The sequence below is a fragment of the Oryza sativa genome, chromosome 9, assembly GCF_034140825.1.
Source record: "Oryza sativa Japonica Group chromosome 9, ASM3414082v1".
NCBI lineage: Eukaryota > Viridiplantae > Streptophyta > Magnoliopsida > Poales > Poaceae > Oryza > Oryza sativa.
The window spans coordinates 26,962,991-26,981,653 of record NC_089043.1 but is presented as its reverse complement, the minus strand read 5'-3'; the positions used below and the strand labels follow the sequence as shown (position 1 = coordinate 26,981,653).

The window sequence follows — 18,663 nt, the reverse complement described above, 5'->3', positions numbered from 1 at the left end:
TGATTTTGGTTGGATGAGATATATTCTAATACTACGATTCTAGACAAACTTTCTGTCTTGTTCGTAATACTGTCTCATCCAACCGAAATCACTTATATTTGACACGCATTACTAAAATATGCCTTATCCAACCAAAATCATTTATATTTTATGATAAAAGGAGTAATATATTTTATTTATACAGTATATCGATGCAGGGGGTGTAAAGTTTTGGCGTGTCGCAAATTAGTCGCAATCTGTGAAATTAGTTGTTTTTTAGCCTATATTTAATACTTCATGCAGGTGTTCAAACGTTCGATGTGACAGGGTGGAAAATTTTAAGGTGGGATCTAAACAAGGCCTTATACAGTACATACGAGGGTTGCAAGATGACTTGTGTTTTGGACTCTACTAGTAGCTCTTGTTCTCTACTACTCCCTCCGTCCCATAATATAAGGGATTTTGACTTTTTGCTTGTACTGTTTGACCACTCGTCTTATTCAAAAAATTTTGAAATTATTATTTATTTTATTTGTGACTTACTTTATTATCCAAAGTAGTTTAAACACAACTTTCGGATTATTATTTATTCAAAGTACTTTAATAATTCTAAATTTTTTTTGAATAAGATGAGTGGTCAAACAGTGCAAGAAAAAGTCAAAATCGGAGTACTTGCAAGAGAGTGGGTAAGAAAACCCTCAAAAGCACTAATCTAGAATTATGTGATACGCACTGGAGTACACGTCTGTACAAATGTGTTGGTTTTGCAGCATGTGAGCACTCTGCAACTCATGTGGTTTCGATGGCTGGGAATGGGATCACGTGATGTGACTCAGTGTTGCCTCCTCTTCCTCTCTCTGATTGATGGTCGATCCTTGTTGAAATGTCACACTACTGTATTTAAAATGACAGGCAGATCACCACCGGTATCACTGTGCTCAGAGAGAACGATTGTTGGGTTCAAAAATTTTTAAATATCCTCCTACAGATCACCATCAGTATCACTATGCCCAAAGAGAACGATTGCTGGGTTTAAACATCCTCCTACATTTGGCATCCATCAGTATCACTCACTCAATTGTTCGTTCGGTCTGCCCCAATTACAAGCCTAACACAGGCAATGTACCTAGGAGAACTGTACAACACGAGTTCCCTACGATTCCTTTTTAACAGGAAATGGGATCGGCAGATCACCAATTGATGATACAGAGAGATACATGATGCTGTCGACATCAGAAAAATGACAGCATAAAGCTCATCGGTAGATCTTCCGGCATGCACGTCCAAGCACATTACTATAGTCTCTCTGCCAGCTACGTACTACCGTCTAACCATATCTACCATTTGGGCAAAATGCAGGCACAAAAGCCACAGATTACCCAGGCTGCATGCGCTTTGATCAGTACGTGTTCTGGGGGTTGAATCGCCTCCTGGCGTCGCGCTTGTAGTAGGGCGTGTCGTCGATGGTCCTCCTCACGTACTCCATGAACGGCTGAGGCGTACGAGGTGACAACTCACCAGTAGCTGGGGACGCTGGGTCAGCCATCGCGGCTGCTGGTGCTGACGCAGGCGCAGGAGTCGCGTGTCTTGGTGGTGCCTCTCTGATCGGTTTCTTCTCCAGCAACTTCATGAAGAGCGCAATCGTAGCGATTGGAACAACAATGCATGTCACGATTGCAGCCAATGTTGTCAAGCCTGATGTCGATGGCTCTCTTCTTTCTCCAGTGTCATAGATAACTTCTATTTCTTCAGTCTGGCCTGTAGGTGGAGGAAAACAATGTTGTTAGTGATGATCGAATTGCAATCACCTTGCATAGGAGAGGTGATACTTAAATTGCACATTGTATATACTGTTAAGGAGGATCAGTGCATTCAAATGTAGGTTTACTTGGTTTTGACCTCAGTTTTACCAATCACCAAAAAGGTGGTTCAGGATGATGGTCAGACCAAGACGACTACTTTTATTCCTTTTGAAAACTACCAAGAAATGTCATGACTCTAGTAATCTACTCATTACAAGGATTTTGGCAAAGATAGAATAGCATACCGGTGGCTGGAAGAATTATAGTGATCTTGTCATAGAATGATTGCCTTTTAAGTGCTTCAACCTGCAAAAGCATGTGAGTCAGTACATGTTTACCACCGTTAAGCATCAATTTCTAAAAATACTTCCTTGTCAGTTGCAATTTACCTGATAACTAATTTGACTTGGAACACCTCTTCCATTTGTATCAACACGACTGGCTGACAGTAAATCTTTAGCATTCCAGAATAACTCAACATCTGGAGCAGGGCAATAATAACTCTAGCATTAGAAACAAACACAGCCAAAGCCCAAAGGTCTAAAGTTCATGGACACAATAGGGTTTTATCCTACCAGTATTCCCACCAATAGTGATGATGCTATGGTTGCAGCTTGGAGTCAGATTTAACTGCATCAGATAACCAGCTTTTTAATAATCAGTTAGAACAAAAAGAAATGCACATGAGATGGGGAGTGGGAAGGTGGCTACCTTCCTAGGTTCTTTAATGTAGAACCCTTTGACAAAGAGGGCGTGAGCAGATCCTGTCACCTTTGGATCTTCTTTTAGATTTGCATGAACAACAATGTGTAAAAATCCTTCCTTCAGGTTTAACTTAACAGGCAACAGTTGCGCAGGTGAATATGGATGAAATAAGCAGTAAGATTTTTTAGCAGCATCATCACTCCACGGCTCAACAAACCTAAGGGAGAAAGGAGAATGAGACTTTAATGCATCCCTATAATAATCTAGAGGAAAAGCAAGTTGTATGACCAGCCGATGATGGGAAACATACCCAACAAAAGAAGGTTCAACCTTGCAGTCAAATGGGACGTTAATGTGATTGATAGAGGAGTCTGCGCTGTGTCCAGTTGAATCACTTCTTTCAACAAGGGGGGAAAGGTTAGTTTTTATCAAACATAAGTAAATTCATGAGTATCCAAATACCAAGACAAAAAAAAAAGCTACAGAAGCGCTATGTTCTGATTGGACTTAGTATCAAATACTACGTACAATTATAGTAACTTTGTCTATTCAATACTCCCTCCGTCCCAAAATGTAGCTATTTCTAGCACAGTGTCTTGTCCCAAAATGAAGCTATTTCTTCACCTACCTCCTCTCAACCAATCACAACCATTCTTCTTCACCTACTTTCTCTTTTCAACCAATCACGCACTTCCTCCAATCATTCTCACCTACTTTCTTAATACCCGTGCCAACCTCAAAAATGGCTTCATTTTGGGACGGAGGAAGTACAGGACTATTTGTCCAGTTCCTGCTACAATTATACGCCTCCCTCCACCATCCTGTTCTCTAATGTTGCTAAGAACTGATGTATGCTGAAGTATATTCTGTTGCAAGTTATATAATACCATTTCTATATAGACACATCTAGGACCACCAGTTTCAGGTCACAATCTCCAGCTGTGAACCTGAATCTGAAAGTACCAAAAATGAGGCATAGAGACCATCTTAGCAATACTACTCTGCTGGTGCTCCAAGTTCTAGTATAATAGGCCTAAATGTATGGATTGCAAAACTGTAATAGCCTAGTGTACTAGAAGTTCATATCTAATAAATTATCATATTAGAGTAGCTTTGGCTTTGACTATATTGATCAACAACAATATGGAAGGAATATTGTGAAATGATATGAGCATTACAAACCTTAATTTTACAGAGAACTTGTATCCACCAGGTGGTCCAGCAGCATTTGTCAGCGTCTCCGCAGGAGCATTAACTACTATCTGGTTCACCTTCAGCACGGTGACAGTTGTGTGCAGTTTTGTATTTGGACCTTTGAATATTACTGTTTAGATGGAGAAATCACACTGAAAAATAAGAATCGGGAGGGAATGACACTAGGTAATGTATTCTACTCATTGAAGATAATCATAGTTGCATACCTTCTGCTATACCTTCACCACGTGCTTGTGCTTCACCGGTTATTCTATTAATATGCACAACTTTTTCATTGCTACTTAACCACTGACTGGATCCACGCACATCCATCCCTACAAAAGGAAGGCCATGGTTAGAAAACAAAGCATAGAATATATAGTAGCATGCATGTCCTTTGCTCTTACAAAACATGTATGAGTTAACTACCTATTCTGGTAGTGTGGCCTTTCTATGAACTATCCATTTTGTTTTCTAATGTAGGGTGCGTCTTCTTTTGCGCATACACTAAGGCATGCTTGTAAGGAAGTTAGAATAGTAGTATATAGGGGTAGAGGGAACACCATTCATTTATTGGAATCTGAAATAGGCCCTACATTTCTGAATATGACCAGCCAGAAAGGGCGTCTTACATTTGTGAACGAAGGGAGTACTATACTATCACCCTTGACCCATGTTTTTCCAAAAGATAAGATCATGTACTACTAACTAAAACGTGATGTGTGGACAGCAATGAATATAAAAGGATAACAACTAACTAAAATATAATCATGCACACTGAAATGGTGCATCAGACGAAACTCCCAATACAACAAAAAAAGATGCGAATAACCGGTAGTATGGAAATGGTTTCACTGGACGTACGGTCTCCAATAATGGTGAAGTTCAGTTGCTGCCCAGAACGAAGGACCACATCCCTGGGATACATCTGTGCACCAACAGATACCTGATATAGTGGAATGTGTTAGTCAAAACACAAACTGTATTCCATTGTGAGCATTCAACCGAAGAAATGGCAGTTCGGTATATGGTTTTGCTAGATGATGTCACCGCCAGATTCTGAAAGCATATGCTATTACAGTTTAGTTTGATACATTGTGTACAAGACATACACAAAAAAAACTCCACCTGAGGAGCGCTAGCCAGAATAAGCTACACTGCATTCAAGTTTAAATAGCTACGAGCCCATTATGCCATTATGGACCAGACAAAGAACTCTGGGATAGTAGCATTGAACTTTAGCACTTTACCATTATGAAATCGGCTTTCTTGGGAATATGGCTGATTTGCAACCTTACAAGAGCAGTTCCATGACTTCTTGCCTGCAAAGGACAACAAAACACAACACATTTTGCATGGAAGTCTCACTCAAATTATCCGTACTCAAGATTGACTCAAATTCTTGTTACAACTTCCAGAATTAGTTTCACCAAAATATTCCTTGATTATTCTTGTCACAGCTTTAAAGCAATCATTACAATTGAGAAAGCGTTAAGATCCACTAAAAACCCAGTTTACAGCCTGAACTTCCCACCAGACTCACTCTTTTTTTTTCAGACTTTTGCAAAAGTTCAGGGTTATAAAAATGGACCTTTTTTTCCAAAACAATATTGAAGCTCGATTAGAGGGGCAAGCCCATACCTGTAACACAAAACGTTCATGGGTACCATGTGTACCATTGCCTTCTTTTGGCATAAGAATTGACACGACATCAGGATGATTCGTCTCAATCTTTACAGGGACTATTCCAAGTGCTTCACTGAAGGTATAACCTGGTTGGAGGGAAAGGATAAAAACAGGAAGAAGTAAAGTTTTCTAGATGAAAAATAAAATAAATGAAGCATTGATACTAATAAAATTGTTAGTGAATTACCTAATTCATCACTGTATTTTATATCCAACTCAACTTTATCATGTACAGAAAGATAGGCTATATGGATTGATGATTCTGCAGCTGCTATCTGTGCTTGTGCAACCTGAAAAATAATGATAACAACAGAATCAAGGATTATTTTCTAAAATACATAGAAACATAGAGAGCAATGCGATTATAGAACATCTGTATAAAATGATGGCCCAAAAATTTTGAAAGAGATTCTTGTCTGCGACTTATTTTTAGGCATCCTTCAGGGCCACGGTGGTCTTTTCCAAAACTAATAAACAGCCTCAATTAGATATTAAACAGAAAAAATTACTAGAGTATGCATTCCCGCATGCATTGAAATGATAAACTGACACATACACTCAACATGCAACTATATCCCTGTTCCTTTTTTTTTGGTGAACTATATGCCTACTTTAACTACCCAGTCACATACGTTTGAGTACCCTTTAGTCATAAGTGACTTCAATCATACCAAGGGAAACATTGTGTATGAAATGTAGTCCAGAAAAACATGGAAAAATAAATAATATTACAATCTCAGAGATAATAGGGATGCCTAGTGCTATGCTATTTGCAATAGAAATATATGTAATTAGAGTACCAGCATCCAACCTCAGCAACTCGTAGGCACGATGCAATTTCTGTTCTACCAGTTGAGTGATCCTTTGCCTGAATGCAATCAATCGCATTGCTTTCTCCAGTCCTAATTTTACTTCCATCAATAATGTTAGCATTTTGCAAAACAAGATCACTTTTACCAATGTTCCTTAGCAGAGAATATCCAATAGTACTCTCCAGGTCATCTGAGTCTGGGTCAACTGATCTAGGTAAAAGGTCCGTAGTAGTATAAAAGGGTGGGAATAACCATGTTATAGGAAGTCCAAGTGCGAGAGGAGGATCTGGCACAACAAGAATTGTCTTGGATGCACTGTAAGCTATGGACCCAGAACTGCCAGTCATCAAGAAATCACAAGTAATTGACACAGAAATTTTGGTTTTCCCAGCAGATCTGTCAAAAGAAAAATATTAATTAGGACTCTTGCAGCTAACCCAACTTACCACATAAGAGTGTTTTTTAAAGTGTCTCAATCAATATTCATTTTTATTTAAAAGCCAAGAATAGAAATAGTCCTTCGTTAGGTCCAAAAAAGTTTCACCAATCACTGTAACTTTGAGCAATGCATAATGAGTTCTCCCAAACAGCTACTTCGGAGTATTAGTTTAGCTCCCTTTAATATGAATATTGGGCTCAACAGAAACACTCCACTACTTTCAAAAAGTTAAGGGGCTAGGCTACTTTCAAAATGTACAAACAGGCAATAAATTGGCAATTCAGTATATCATTCAATACTTCTATGTAGTACCTTCCAATCACATGATTAATAAAAGCATTGCTACTTCCATTCGAAAACCATGGATAGTTCTTTCCTTCCGAATATAGCCCTTGATCAAGTCCATACTGCCAAGATCTAGCTAATTGAAACATAGCCACCTAGTGTAGAACAGTTTGTTAGTTCATAGTGCTCTGAACTTAGCATTTAAAAGTATACAAGGCAACAAGAGGAATATTCTAACCTTGTCATCTTCTATAACCCAAGTGTAACTTTGGCAAGTTTCATAAAAGGAAAATAGATCTCCCTGAACAGCATGTGTAATGTTACGTAGCAGAACTTCACAAGATAGTAATAAAAGGATTATTGGATTAAACATACCTTGGGCAGAGAAGGGTAGATGGGCATGCTGCAACCAACACAAAGACGGTCACTTTGAGTACTCAATATCATAGCCACAGGGATATCCACTTCAACTCTTCCAAAAGCTTCACAGATGAAGGTGCCTTCATTTGAAAAAGCAACTGCACGCATAGTCTAATGGTGCAACTGGTCAGTACACTGATCTGAACTCGGAAGTTTGAAAATTGCACGAATCAAATGTAGTACTTCAAAGCAAGTGCAGGTAAGCAGCATACTTTATATTAAATTGAAACAATGATAACAAAAATCGCATGTTCACTTAGAGCATGGTCAAGAAAATGCCTTGGATGGGTATGACTTACAGAGTTTCCAACAGTCTTTGCAGACAGCTTGCCAGTAGAATTTTGAACTTCTACAGTTTCCACATTAAGACTTGTGTACTCAATGACAACTCCAACTTTTGGACCACCTTTTACAGAAAGCTACAAGGAAGAAAAAACTCAGGACCCAAAAAAACAAGGACAGTAATAAAATCAGAGAAAAGTACAAATAGTTGACATAACACAGAAGATATTAATGGTTACCACAAAAGAGGCACCCGGTGTGAGGTAGATATACTCTGGATGTATTTGCAGTGGTTTGTACACTTCCACCTTGACAACCTGACTCAAAACTCTTTGACCAGAGTATTGCTTAGCAGTGACCTGAAGAGTAAACGTAGTAAATGATGCAGGCCAAATAAGCCACTAAAAGTAAACAAATATCCACCATGAAATTGTCAACTTACATATAGAGATGTTGTGCCAATTTTCGCAGCTTTAACTGAAAATTTTGGTCCGTCCAGCAACTCATGTGAATTAATAAGTTCCAAAGTCTCATCACCAAGATGCACTTCAATTCCCATGTATTTGTACTGCAAAGAAGACATAAATTGGCGGAGTCATGGATATATAGTGTTTAGTGATAACAAATCTGTCACCGACAAGATAGCTTGAAACAGAGTTAAGATAGTGTATTTGGTATATATTCAATACAGGATTTTATGAGCAAAGAGGAACTATAGCAACACTACCAACAGCTAAGGTTCCACAGAAACTTACCAGGAAATTATCATAAAGGATGACCAAATGGAAAGAAAATAAAATTTTCACAATAAGGAATACAAAGACAACACTAATACATGCAATTAATGTGTAAAGATCTGAAATACAAGAGCATGGAGGCATGGGAGGGACCTGAGAATCTCTAAAGACTTGTCCATCTTGCGTTCCAGCAGAAATATGAAAATCTTCTGTGCTTCCTTCCTATAAACAGAACAAGAAGATAATGAAAAAAATAACCCAGAGATTTAGCATCTGAGAAAACTGATCACAAGAGAGGGAAAGCATATCTCCATACCATAAGGCTGATGTGCTCTTCTGAGTTTATCTTAATCCAGTCAACATTTGCAACTCGAACCTGCCATATCGCATAACACCAAAAATAGCTATTATCAGTTAAGTGCAATGGACTATAAGGAAGATCAGTACAACTGTATTTCTAAGAAACTAGGATACAATTTGTTGAGTTCATGTGTCCATCGACAACAGGTATATACCAAAAGCTTTCCTTATCATAAGAGAAATCATAAAATAAAGATGAGATGGACGACAGGACAGGACATAGCTCTGGGGAGGTCAACGGCTGTTATGACCAAACCAAACATGGCAAGCAATAAGAACAGATAAAAGGCACTTGTTTCACATAAGTAAAAAGTGGAACATTGAGAAAATTGAGAAGAAAGTACCAAAGAATCAGTTAATGCTCTAGGAGAAAGGCCAATGTCCTGGATTGTAACTGTAGCAGTGCCCAAGCCTCTAGCACCAAGAATCAACTGAGAACATAGTGCCTTTCCTGGATGTTGAAGTATTTGCACCACCTGCGTGTCATTGCTAGAGGCATCTAGGAAACATGTTCCACCACTAACAGCTAAGGTTTCCTGGTACAAATAAATTAGGCAGAAACAAATAAGGTAATTTGCATATAAGTAGGATCATGCAAAGGAACTATAAAATGTTGCAGTTACATACCTGTGCTTCTGGATGAAAAACTATCAAGACATAATCCGGAGTGACTCGTAAGGAAGAAACAATCTGTTTGAAGTCCATAACGATTAAGATGAAAGCTATACGCATAGAAGCATAATAGCTCAAAATAAATCAAATCTGATTACCTGCAACTGAATAGCATCGGTGAGAGTATCACGTGCGCTTTGAAGAAACATGTGCTCTTCTTCACGGGTCCGGCCATCCACTCTTGAAGAAAAGCCAATGACTGTAGCACGGACAGTGCACTAAAAGTTCAAAAATTGAAATAGTTAAAAGAGAGATCGATTTTTAGCCAAAAGAGGGCATACAATTCTTAATGAAATGTCCAGGCTCCTCAAAACACTGTACTATTTTGATTTTTGATATACAACCATGGAATGGCTCGTATAATCAACAGTACGGTTCATACACCTATCTCAATATCAGTGTGTGCACATGTGTGCGAGCACATTATTGCAAATGAAGATAACAACAAGCATTTAATAATAGGGCCATTAAAATAATGCAAAAAAAAGAATTTCAAAACAATTTTGGAGTGGACAGTCTGTGATGTAAACAGTACCGAGTACTGACCATTCCAGTAGAATTCTGTAGGACAAGAAATCTCTCCCAGGATGAGTCATCTAACATGTCTTTGTCTTCGTCCAAGTAGGCAAGTCCTTCACATTCAGTGACCTCCCAACTCAGGCAAAGAGAAGAAGAATTGGCAAAAAATCTTCCATTTCCATGTACACCAGCAGCAGCTAGACGCATGTTTCTTCCATTTGAGATTACAACAGGTGATGCTTGCAGTCTATTGTGCTTACGTTCAGCTCTGCTTGCAGCTTCCAAAATAACAAGTCGGCTTTCTGTTCAAGTGTAAAATATGATAGCTAATAAGTTTTACAGAATGGAGACAGCAAAATAATATCATCATGGACATGTGAATTTATGAATTATATTAATTATCCAAATGACAGTATAGTACCATTTTCATTCGCGATCAATGTTATGGCTGACGGGAAGTCACAAACAACTGCCAACTCTGATTGGCTTACAGCAGGCACAGGATGATCTTTTCCAATCATGTTTCCACGTGAGAACAGCAGTTTCTACAGAAGTACAACAAATTGAACAAATATATGGAAGCAACAAACTAGAATTAAGAACATACTGTACAGCATAATTGTAAACATATGTGAACATAACTATTGACAGGAATGGACTGGATTGATCAAAGTGCAAAGTTGCATTCAAAGTACTTACAAAGTTCCCTTTGCTTGGGCAGGATACTCGGTATAGCCTACTGGATAATTTTTGTACAGCAGTAGAGCTAACAACATAATTTTTTGATTCACCAATAACATCAACAGTTTCAACAAAATCGACCAGTTGATCCCATTGTTCCGGCCCTCCAGAGAGAAATACATCCATGGTTGATCCAGGAACTAAGTACAGCTCTTTGGGAGAATTGTTAACCATATTCTGAATTCCACTATGTATTCTAGATAAGTCAACCCAATAGCCACCAAATCGGTTCCCACTTCCTGCTTGAAGTACCACAAGAGGATAGTATGCAGATATTTTAGAAGTGGACTTAAGAAAAATAGGTCCACTAAAAATCTCAGAATAGGACTCTGAATCAAAGGAAAATGTTGCAACTAGTGTGGCTTGACCAGCAGCCGACGCATTTAGAGATACCCAAGCACAAGGATTGCCATATTGTGCCCAAGAACCAGCATAATGCTTTAAGGTTTCGGTGCTCAAAGCATCAGCTGTGCCAACAACTACAAAAGATTCATTCTCAGATAGTAGGCTCCACCTTATAAAAGCATTAAGGCAATCACATCGCGAGAATGGGTGTCCTGCAGAAATATTAATGCTCCTAATGGTTATTGGAATGAACAAAATAGTTTTCAGAACAAAGAAAATGAGTTTAATTGTTAAAACATAGAAAGAAGTTATAGCAAATGATTCTTGTCACGAAATATATGTTTCTTTTCAGTTGTCAAAGCAACATATCAGTCTCTTTGAATTTCGAGTACCATGAGAAAATAGTATGAGAGGGCTCAGTTGGAGAGAACATATGAGAGGATTTAGTAAGGTAGGTTAGAGTGTGGGGGGCTGGGGGTGGTTATTATTATCAGGAGAGTCAATGGAAAGTAGTTTAGCATTCATATATCATATTTTGTAGAATGCATGCTACTTGCTAAACTTAAATCTATGTCATAAGGGAGATAATAGCCAATCCAGGACATGTTAGTCACCATTAGATGTTTTCAACGTCACAGCAGCTTGAAGTTGTGTCCCGACAGGCACTTCAACAGGAAAGTTTGGCAAGATAGCCTGTGCAGAAGGAGTGGATACTTCAACAGTGACCTGCGTGATCAAGCAAACCCAATGAGCTGACAAAAGCGAGAAAGAAATTCAAACAGATGGAAGGTTCAGGTAATACAGTAGGTAGTGGACTTGAAAAATAAAATAAGAAAAAAGGACCCGCATGAGCATGAACTACAGGGTAGGTAACCAAACCCTAACAAACTTTTCACACTACCTAGACCAATAACAGACCTTCATGAGCATCTATCAAGATTAGCGGTGCAACAATCCCAATTTCCCAAGTCCTTTGGTAACAAACCAAATGGGTATTGCCAAAGCCCAAAAGTTTGGCATTACTAAATCAACCAAAACGCTACACATTATGAAACTACAGGTAAAAAAAAAAAGAAGATTTGAATAAGCAGCGATTTGATCACGTGAGTGCGTGGATAAGTGATATACTGATACCATATGCAAGTGTAGAGTTTTTGCACATGACATAGTGCAAATACATGGTAGCATCACATACAGCAACTCAACAAAGGTGAATTGACATGCGAGATGCAAATTTCCATTCAATGTGATCAGACTCATCTTGCATGATAGTTAAACAGAAGAAAAGGTGTCAAGCGAATATTTTACTAGAGAAAAGTGGTAAAATTTAATATACACATCAGGATATACCATGATGAATAAAAAATCATGCATTCCTTCAAAATCTTTTTTCCATCATTTATAAACCTAATACTAAAATTGGTTTTCCACTTTATTTAGGCTAAAGGTATAGCAGTATGTTTGCATGGAAGAAGCACTTTCTTTCCTGTAAGACTCGTATAACATATAATTGCTAGTAAAACAGCATTTCAGATAAAATCCATCACCCAGGCAGGTGAATTATACAAAAACTAGCGGAAAGAGAGGCAAAAGGATTATTTCTTGAGTTTAAAGTTTTTGTTCTAAAAGTAATATAAGCCTAACAGATCACAAGTAGCTCAGTGCTACATATTGGGAAGTGAAATAATTAAATAATCTTGCTAGTGGCATCACTCTTCAAATCTTGCAGAAAAGAGGTAGTTGTGTGCTTGCATGTTATTCATCAAACTTCAGCTTACATTTTCAAATCAAATAGATTACAGATAAGGAGTTCAGGAAAGAGAAGAACAACAAAAGGATATCAAGAAATTAGATTGTGGCATACCTCATCAAAATTTAAGGCATCAAAAACAGAAACTACTTTGATGACAGCTCGACCAGGCCTTTTTGTGCGCACAATCAGTGAGTCGGACACAGAAGCAACACTTTCATCAGAGGAAGATAGCTTGTAGTCCTCCGGCATCTTGCCACAACCTTCAGTTGAACACAAGATAATACCAGTCAACTCAATTTACAATCAAAAGGTGGGTTAAGACTTAAGAGTATTAAGACATCACAACAATCAACCTCCAACTGCCTTCAGTTCAACTTCCTGATAAGCTCCAGGAACCCAGGGAAGATAGATAGTTCTGGAATTATCCATTTCTTCATCCCATATGGCTTTCACTTTACTGCATACATTAACTTCTTGTTGAAGCTTGAGAACCTAGCATGAAATGCTTCAATCAGCAAACTATGATGGTTTATAAATGCCAATACCATCCTGACAAACATTACATACAAGTACAGACCACCCCAAAAAAAATGACCTAGCAGACACAAGCATGGAATGTAGTATGTACCTTTGCTGGTCCAGATGCCTCTGTTCGGTAAGTTAAAAAAGCATCTAAGTATCCTTTTCCCTTGGAAATTGGAGTTAGTAATCTAGATGTTTGCACTTCGTAGGAACCTGCAGAACTGTCTGGAACCTGTGATAAGTTCCAGAACTCCACAGTACTGCTCGCCAATTTAAGCTCATTTTCCTACCAAGAAAATTAGATTAAATAAATAGAATAGGATTCCATGTAGATAACAACGTCTACATGAAGAAACATTAGACCCATAATCAAAGTGCTTTAACATTCAATATAGAAGTTAGTTTCATTTTATCAAGATAGGGGAATTTACCCACATCCATAGCTTACTTTTTTATGTCATAGAACAACCAAGTGAATAAAGCTGTGTAAGAGTGTATATGCAGCAGGAGCATGTACCATGCATGGGCACCTTAACATGGATTCACATGCCAGTGTAGAGATGAATGGATCTAAAGACAAATAGTATAGATACAAAACTTAATGTAAAAAGGTGTGGTTGAAAGATATGAAGGTAATCACTGCAACACAGCACTGTATGCATATTCAAATGAATCGATGTGTAAATTTTGTTCTTTTGGTTTTTGTGATGCTTGAAAATATGTGTAAATATTTTGTTCCAAGTTCCAACATTACATGTTACATGATGCATCAGAAGATATAAGTAACAAAGACAAGAAACCAAATACATCGGACGAATGATACCTCAGTAATAAACATCTCCTTGAAATCAAATCCCTCAGCAAAAGCTTTAGCAAGGACCACATATTTTCGTCCAGGAAAGACATACCAAACTTCTGAAGATGGAATACTTGTTATCCCATGAAAATGAGCAGAGTCGTCCACAACCGGAACTAGATAAAGGAAGAGTGCTTGTGGAATAACAACATGTAGAGATGATACTTGTGCATGGCCAGAAACCCTTGTGTCTTCAACAACAATATTAGTAAATCCCAAACTCAAAGCATGTAAGACACCCAAGGAACTATCCACTTGGGCCACAGAAGAGTTTGTCACATGCCAATGATGATGCTGTGATGGTAAGTTAACAACTGGTGAAAAGGAATAAAGGGAGAGGATTTGTTAGCTTTCAGCTGCAGGCTGAAATAAAGGAATTGCAGGTAGATAGATTCTAATAGTGAGAATAACAAATAAGAACTCCATATGGTTTTTCTAAACCGTTTCACTGTAAAGCATAGCATAATTTGCTAGTTGTGCTTCTCTTTTTTTATATTGCTTCAATATATGACATGGGTCACCTGAAGCTGAAGTTTAACTTTCTGTTGCATGAACTCTGGCTAAAGTTTGGTTTCTATACTTAGAGAATGTCTTATGAACAAGACTCAATTTGTTTGAAGTACCTTGGGGAACTTTTTGTCGAAAAACCTTGAGTTTGAACTTTACCATAGCACCGACGGTCACAAGGACTGGTGAAGGGGGCTCTAGTGACATAGCTTCAGCAACAGTTAAAGTGATTGTATCATTCACATGTTCAAACTGAGGTTCAAATAACTGGGCATTAACAACCTCTTGGCCAATCTCAATGCCCTTGACCACAAATAAATCTGAACCAAGATTCTGCGAGAGGTATCATAAAAGAGTATGCATTTTCATGTAACTGCTTATCGGTAAAGTTAATGAAAAATGAGGCCATATTTAATAACAGATATACATACCCTGTCTTCAAGCTCAAATCGTATATTCATATCACCACAAAAGCCACTGCAGTCACTTAAATGTGTTTCTTTCAATGGAATATGAACCAGATGATGGCTATTAGTATCAACCCACCTCGGGGTAAGCTGCCACAGGAATTGTAACCCCACCAATGATGAGAACACATTGTCTGAACCAAAAGGAAACAAACTAAGTTACAACAAGAGAAGAGGATTCTACAGCTATTAGAATAGCTGACCCAATGAAGTACTAGAGACTAGAGAAACTATGCTATTGATTGTTTCAGTAGAAAGTTTCTAGACCAAGAATAGAATAGGTTACAGTTGAGAACCAACGTAAGAAAAAGGTAACGGACAGGTGATGGAATCAGGAATTCCAATTTGTGCACATTGAAATTCATGAATATGTGGAAGTTTACGGCAAACAGTAAGAACAGTGATGGTCCATAAGCATAGCACGAGCTAGATTGACATATTCAAGCAGTATCAAAGTAACAAGTACGAGTTAGTGGAGGTGGGAGGCCTAATGGAATTTTCTATAACAAGAGCTCATCCATATTCTGAGAACCTTAAAGAAATAAACTATGGAAAATAGCTCTTTGCAAACATGGAAGGCTATACGAATTACCTTCATCATCAAAGGCATGAACACGCAAGGTGGCAACTTCATCTAGGTCAATTTTTACAGCATGATGGAAAATCCTGATCCGAGAGATTCTGTCAACAAAAACTTTGCAATGTATTGTGATTCCACTAATAATATCAGTGGCATAGACAGAAGTTTCCTTCCTGCCACTGTAAGGAGCAATTGATGCCAAACGAGCACTAGTTGAGCATCTGCTGCTGTCATTGTACTCTGGTTTAACTGAAATAATATCATGGTGATCCCATGCCCTGTAGATATAGAAAATAAATAAGCACGTTAACCTCATCACATTGTGAAACTGAGAAAACAACAATGTCAAAGCATAGTAGCATGGTCCCAAAACAGTTCCCAATTCTGACATCCTTCTGCAGCAAGATGCAGACATACACGAAGAATTAAAACCCAATGGTGCATCAGCATTAGCAGAAATCTTTTTCAAGTTTATTTGTTTCACCATAAAACAAATAACACAAATTCATGCACAGGTGACCTGTAAATTCCAAACAAGTGGCAGGCAACCGCCCCCTGATCGAAATCCATGGACCAAGGGTGAAGCAACAAAGCATAGATAATGTGAAGGTGGGCATGGCATTTTCTTTACCGCAGTCACTTCTAACTCATCAACAGCGATTTCAGGTTACAGCAAGCAAAAAAAAAAGGGGCACAAATGCACAATTAACTTCTCATTACTTGCAACGCAGTTAATTATCCGAAACGAGATGAAGAGCGTAGGTCCAGTTCCAAACCATAAATCAAACTGACTGAGCAATGCCATGGTACTACCACAGTCACATTCCGACGGTAAGAAATGACGCCACAAAAACCTGCCACTAGCTGCAGAGACGACTACACTTGGATCCATCCCATAAGAACACCGAAATGTGCGCGCGCATCGCGAACATCAAACAAACAAACAAGCAAGCACCAGGCGACCAATAAAAATAAGAAAGAAGAGGGCGAGAGAGCTGCGGAAGTGCGTATACCAGGTGAAGCAGCCGTCAAAGCCGATGAGGCGGTGCTCGACGGGCTTGGTCATCCGCGGGGGCAGGAGCACGCTCAGGTCAGCCATGTGGGGCCCGCCCACCGGGGAAGCGGCCGCGGCCGCCGAGAAGCACAGCGCAGCCGCCGCCGCCGCCATCATCACGACCGCTGCCGCCACCGCCGCGAAGGCCGACGGCGAGGCCATCGCGGGCGCAACGCTCCTGGACTCTAGAACCCTAGCCTTGGGTAGAATACGGAGAGGGGGGGAAGGAGGGTTTAGAGGGGGAGGAGAGGAGGAGCGAACTGCTCAAGCGAACAAAGCAAAGGTGGCTTTACAGACGGCGGAGTGAGAGAGAAGAAGGGAAGGAGAGGGCGTAGAGAAAAAAAAAAGGCGTAGTACCTTTTTATTTTGCTTTTGATTAAAATTTACTTTTATCACATTTAATTAGCGAGCGATGATTTACTTTGTATCACTTTTTTACTAATCTTTTTATACTTTGGACAGGATGAGTTTGTCTTTGTTTTACTATGGACCATATGACTCTCTTCTAAAACATATGAACGATCTCGAGTATGTCGGCTCCTACTCGTCAATGAAGGCTATATTTGGTAGGGCTTCAAACTTCTATAGATAGCTACACGAACTCTCATAGCTATATGTAATACTATTTTTTTTAGCATATGATAAGTTGGATGTAGATGGATAAAAAGTTAATGGTGGTCCAAAGTGTTACAAAGGTAAAAATACCCGGTATAAAAGTAAAAGCTTTGGTTAAAGAACAGTACAAAACAAAACATCCATAATAAAGGTTGGCACAAAGTGAAATTTACCATTTCCCTTCTATATTTTCCATTTAGTTTTGAAATCATGTGGGGAAGACTTATTAATTAAGTTATATACTAGAATTAATTTCTCGACGCAATAAATAAAACATTAGAATTCTGAATAAAAATGTTTACGACGGAGTGGGAGATGATAAAACCCCAAAGAAAATGGTTTATGTGGTGTGTACTATTTGTGTTGGGTTTCTCAAAAGAATGTAATATGTGCTATAAGACACAAGACTATATGTTTATTTTACCATTTCTCTAGATTTTACTATTAATTTTCCTTCAATACATAATACCATATAATAAAAATTCAAAGGCATACTCTTAAATTTGGGGGTTTTCTTGGGAGTTCATGGGACTTTTGTTATTCCTATGAATAACACTTGGATGGTAACAATTTGGCAACATTGATAAAAAGTTTCTCATGGCAAACTTTCCCTTAAAAAAAAATATTATCATCAAACAAAACACTAACGACCACTTACACTCGATCGATTTGGTTGTGAGACATGATTTTTAGCATGTCCAATGTTGTAAGAGCGTTCGATATCCTTTATATGGGATGGCTACTATAGGACAGCCCTTTAAAGTCCTCAATGGGTGGAAATGGCTAAATGACCAGTGATATCATAGCCGATAGAAATTGAAACTATCCAAGTTGATGGAGATTTCACGTAAGATATAGTTTGCCATGTTACGTTGTTTTGTGGGTAGGGATTCAGATGCTTTGTGCAACCATGTTCTATATACAATATATGTATTAGACACATCAAGTCCGAGTAGTATCAAACCATCTTATATCAAGAGTATAATTGGATACACTGTTATTTTTGTCATGGAGTTTGTGAAGCTAGATAAGAAAAAAAATATAACTTATTTACCGTACAATTGAAAAAAAACAAGTATCAACATAATGAATAAATATACAATTAGATTAGTTGTTTCTCTACTCAAATATATTCTCTTTGTCAATAGAAACATACAATATTCATGTATTCATGTGAGTACACGACATATCGATGGTGCATAAATTGAACCCATTTGAATCGTAGATGCAAAAGGATAAGTTTTAGTGAATTGGCCATTAAAGGCTTTGAACAACATTTTTAATTGGAGATAGAGCAGATAGTGAGTTGTTAACCCACCCGACCCGCGTTA

At 38.4% G+C, this 18,663-nt stretch overlaps 1 protein-coding gene across 2 annotated transcripts; it reads right to left on the bottom strand.

The window, feature by feature from the left end:
• Positions 1-1,002: 1,002 nt before the first annotated feature.
• LOC4347873 (nuclear pore complex protein GP210) lies at positions 1,003-17,050 on the bottom strand. Of its 2 annotated transcripts, none has more exons than XM_015756121.3 (36): positions 16,677-17,050; positions 15,676-15,941; positions 15,048-15,217; positions 14,733-14,949; positions 14,077-14,423; positions 13,360-13,539; positions 13,085-13,223; positions 12,843-12,991; positions 11,593-11,704; positions 10,592-11,190; positions 10,314-10,437; positions 9,920-10,194; positions 9,472-9,591; positions 9,329-9,391; positions 9,046-9,237; positions 8,658-8,717; positions 8,495-8,563; positions 8,047-8,172; positions 7,844-7,963; positions 7,622-7,741; positions 7,278-7,433; positions 7,141-7,203; positions 6,930-7,057; positions 6,178-6,574; positions 5,554-5,656; positions 5,322-5,452; positions 4,931-5,002; positions 4,545-4,626; positions 3,908-4,015; positions 3,669-3,810; positions 2,797-2,883; positions 2,493-2,703; positions 2,357-2,411; positions 2,171-2,262; positions 2,027-2,087; positions 1,003-1,737 (listed from the first exon to the last, which is right to left on the bottom strand). In XM_015756121.3, exons 1-36 carry the CDS (start codon positions 16,877-16,879, stop codon positions 1,379-1,381), a joined length of 5,898 nt encoding a protein of 1,965 aa, XP_015611607.1. In that variant the 5' UTR covers positions 16,880-17,050; the 3' UTR covers positions 1,003-1,378. The 2 variants fall into 2 exon arrangements, with proteins under 2 accessions (XP_015611607.1, XP_015611608.1); XM_015756122.3 differs by having other exon boundaries at positions 2,797-2,880.
• Positions 17,051-18,663: the final 1,613 nt, after the last annotated feature.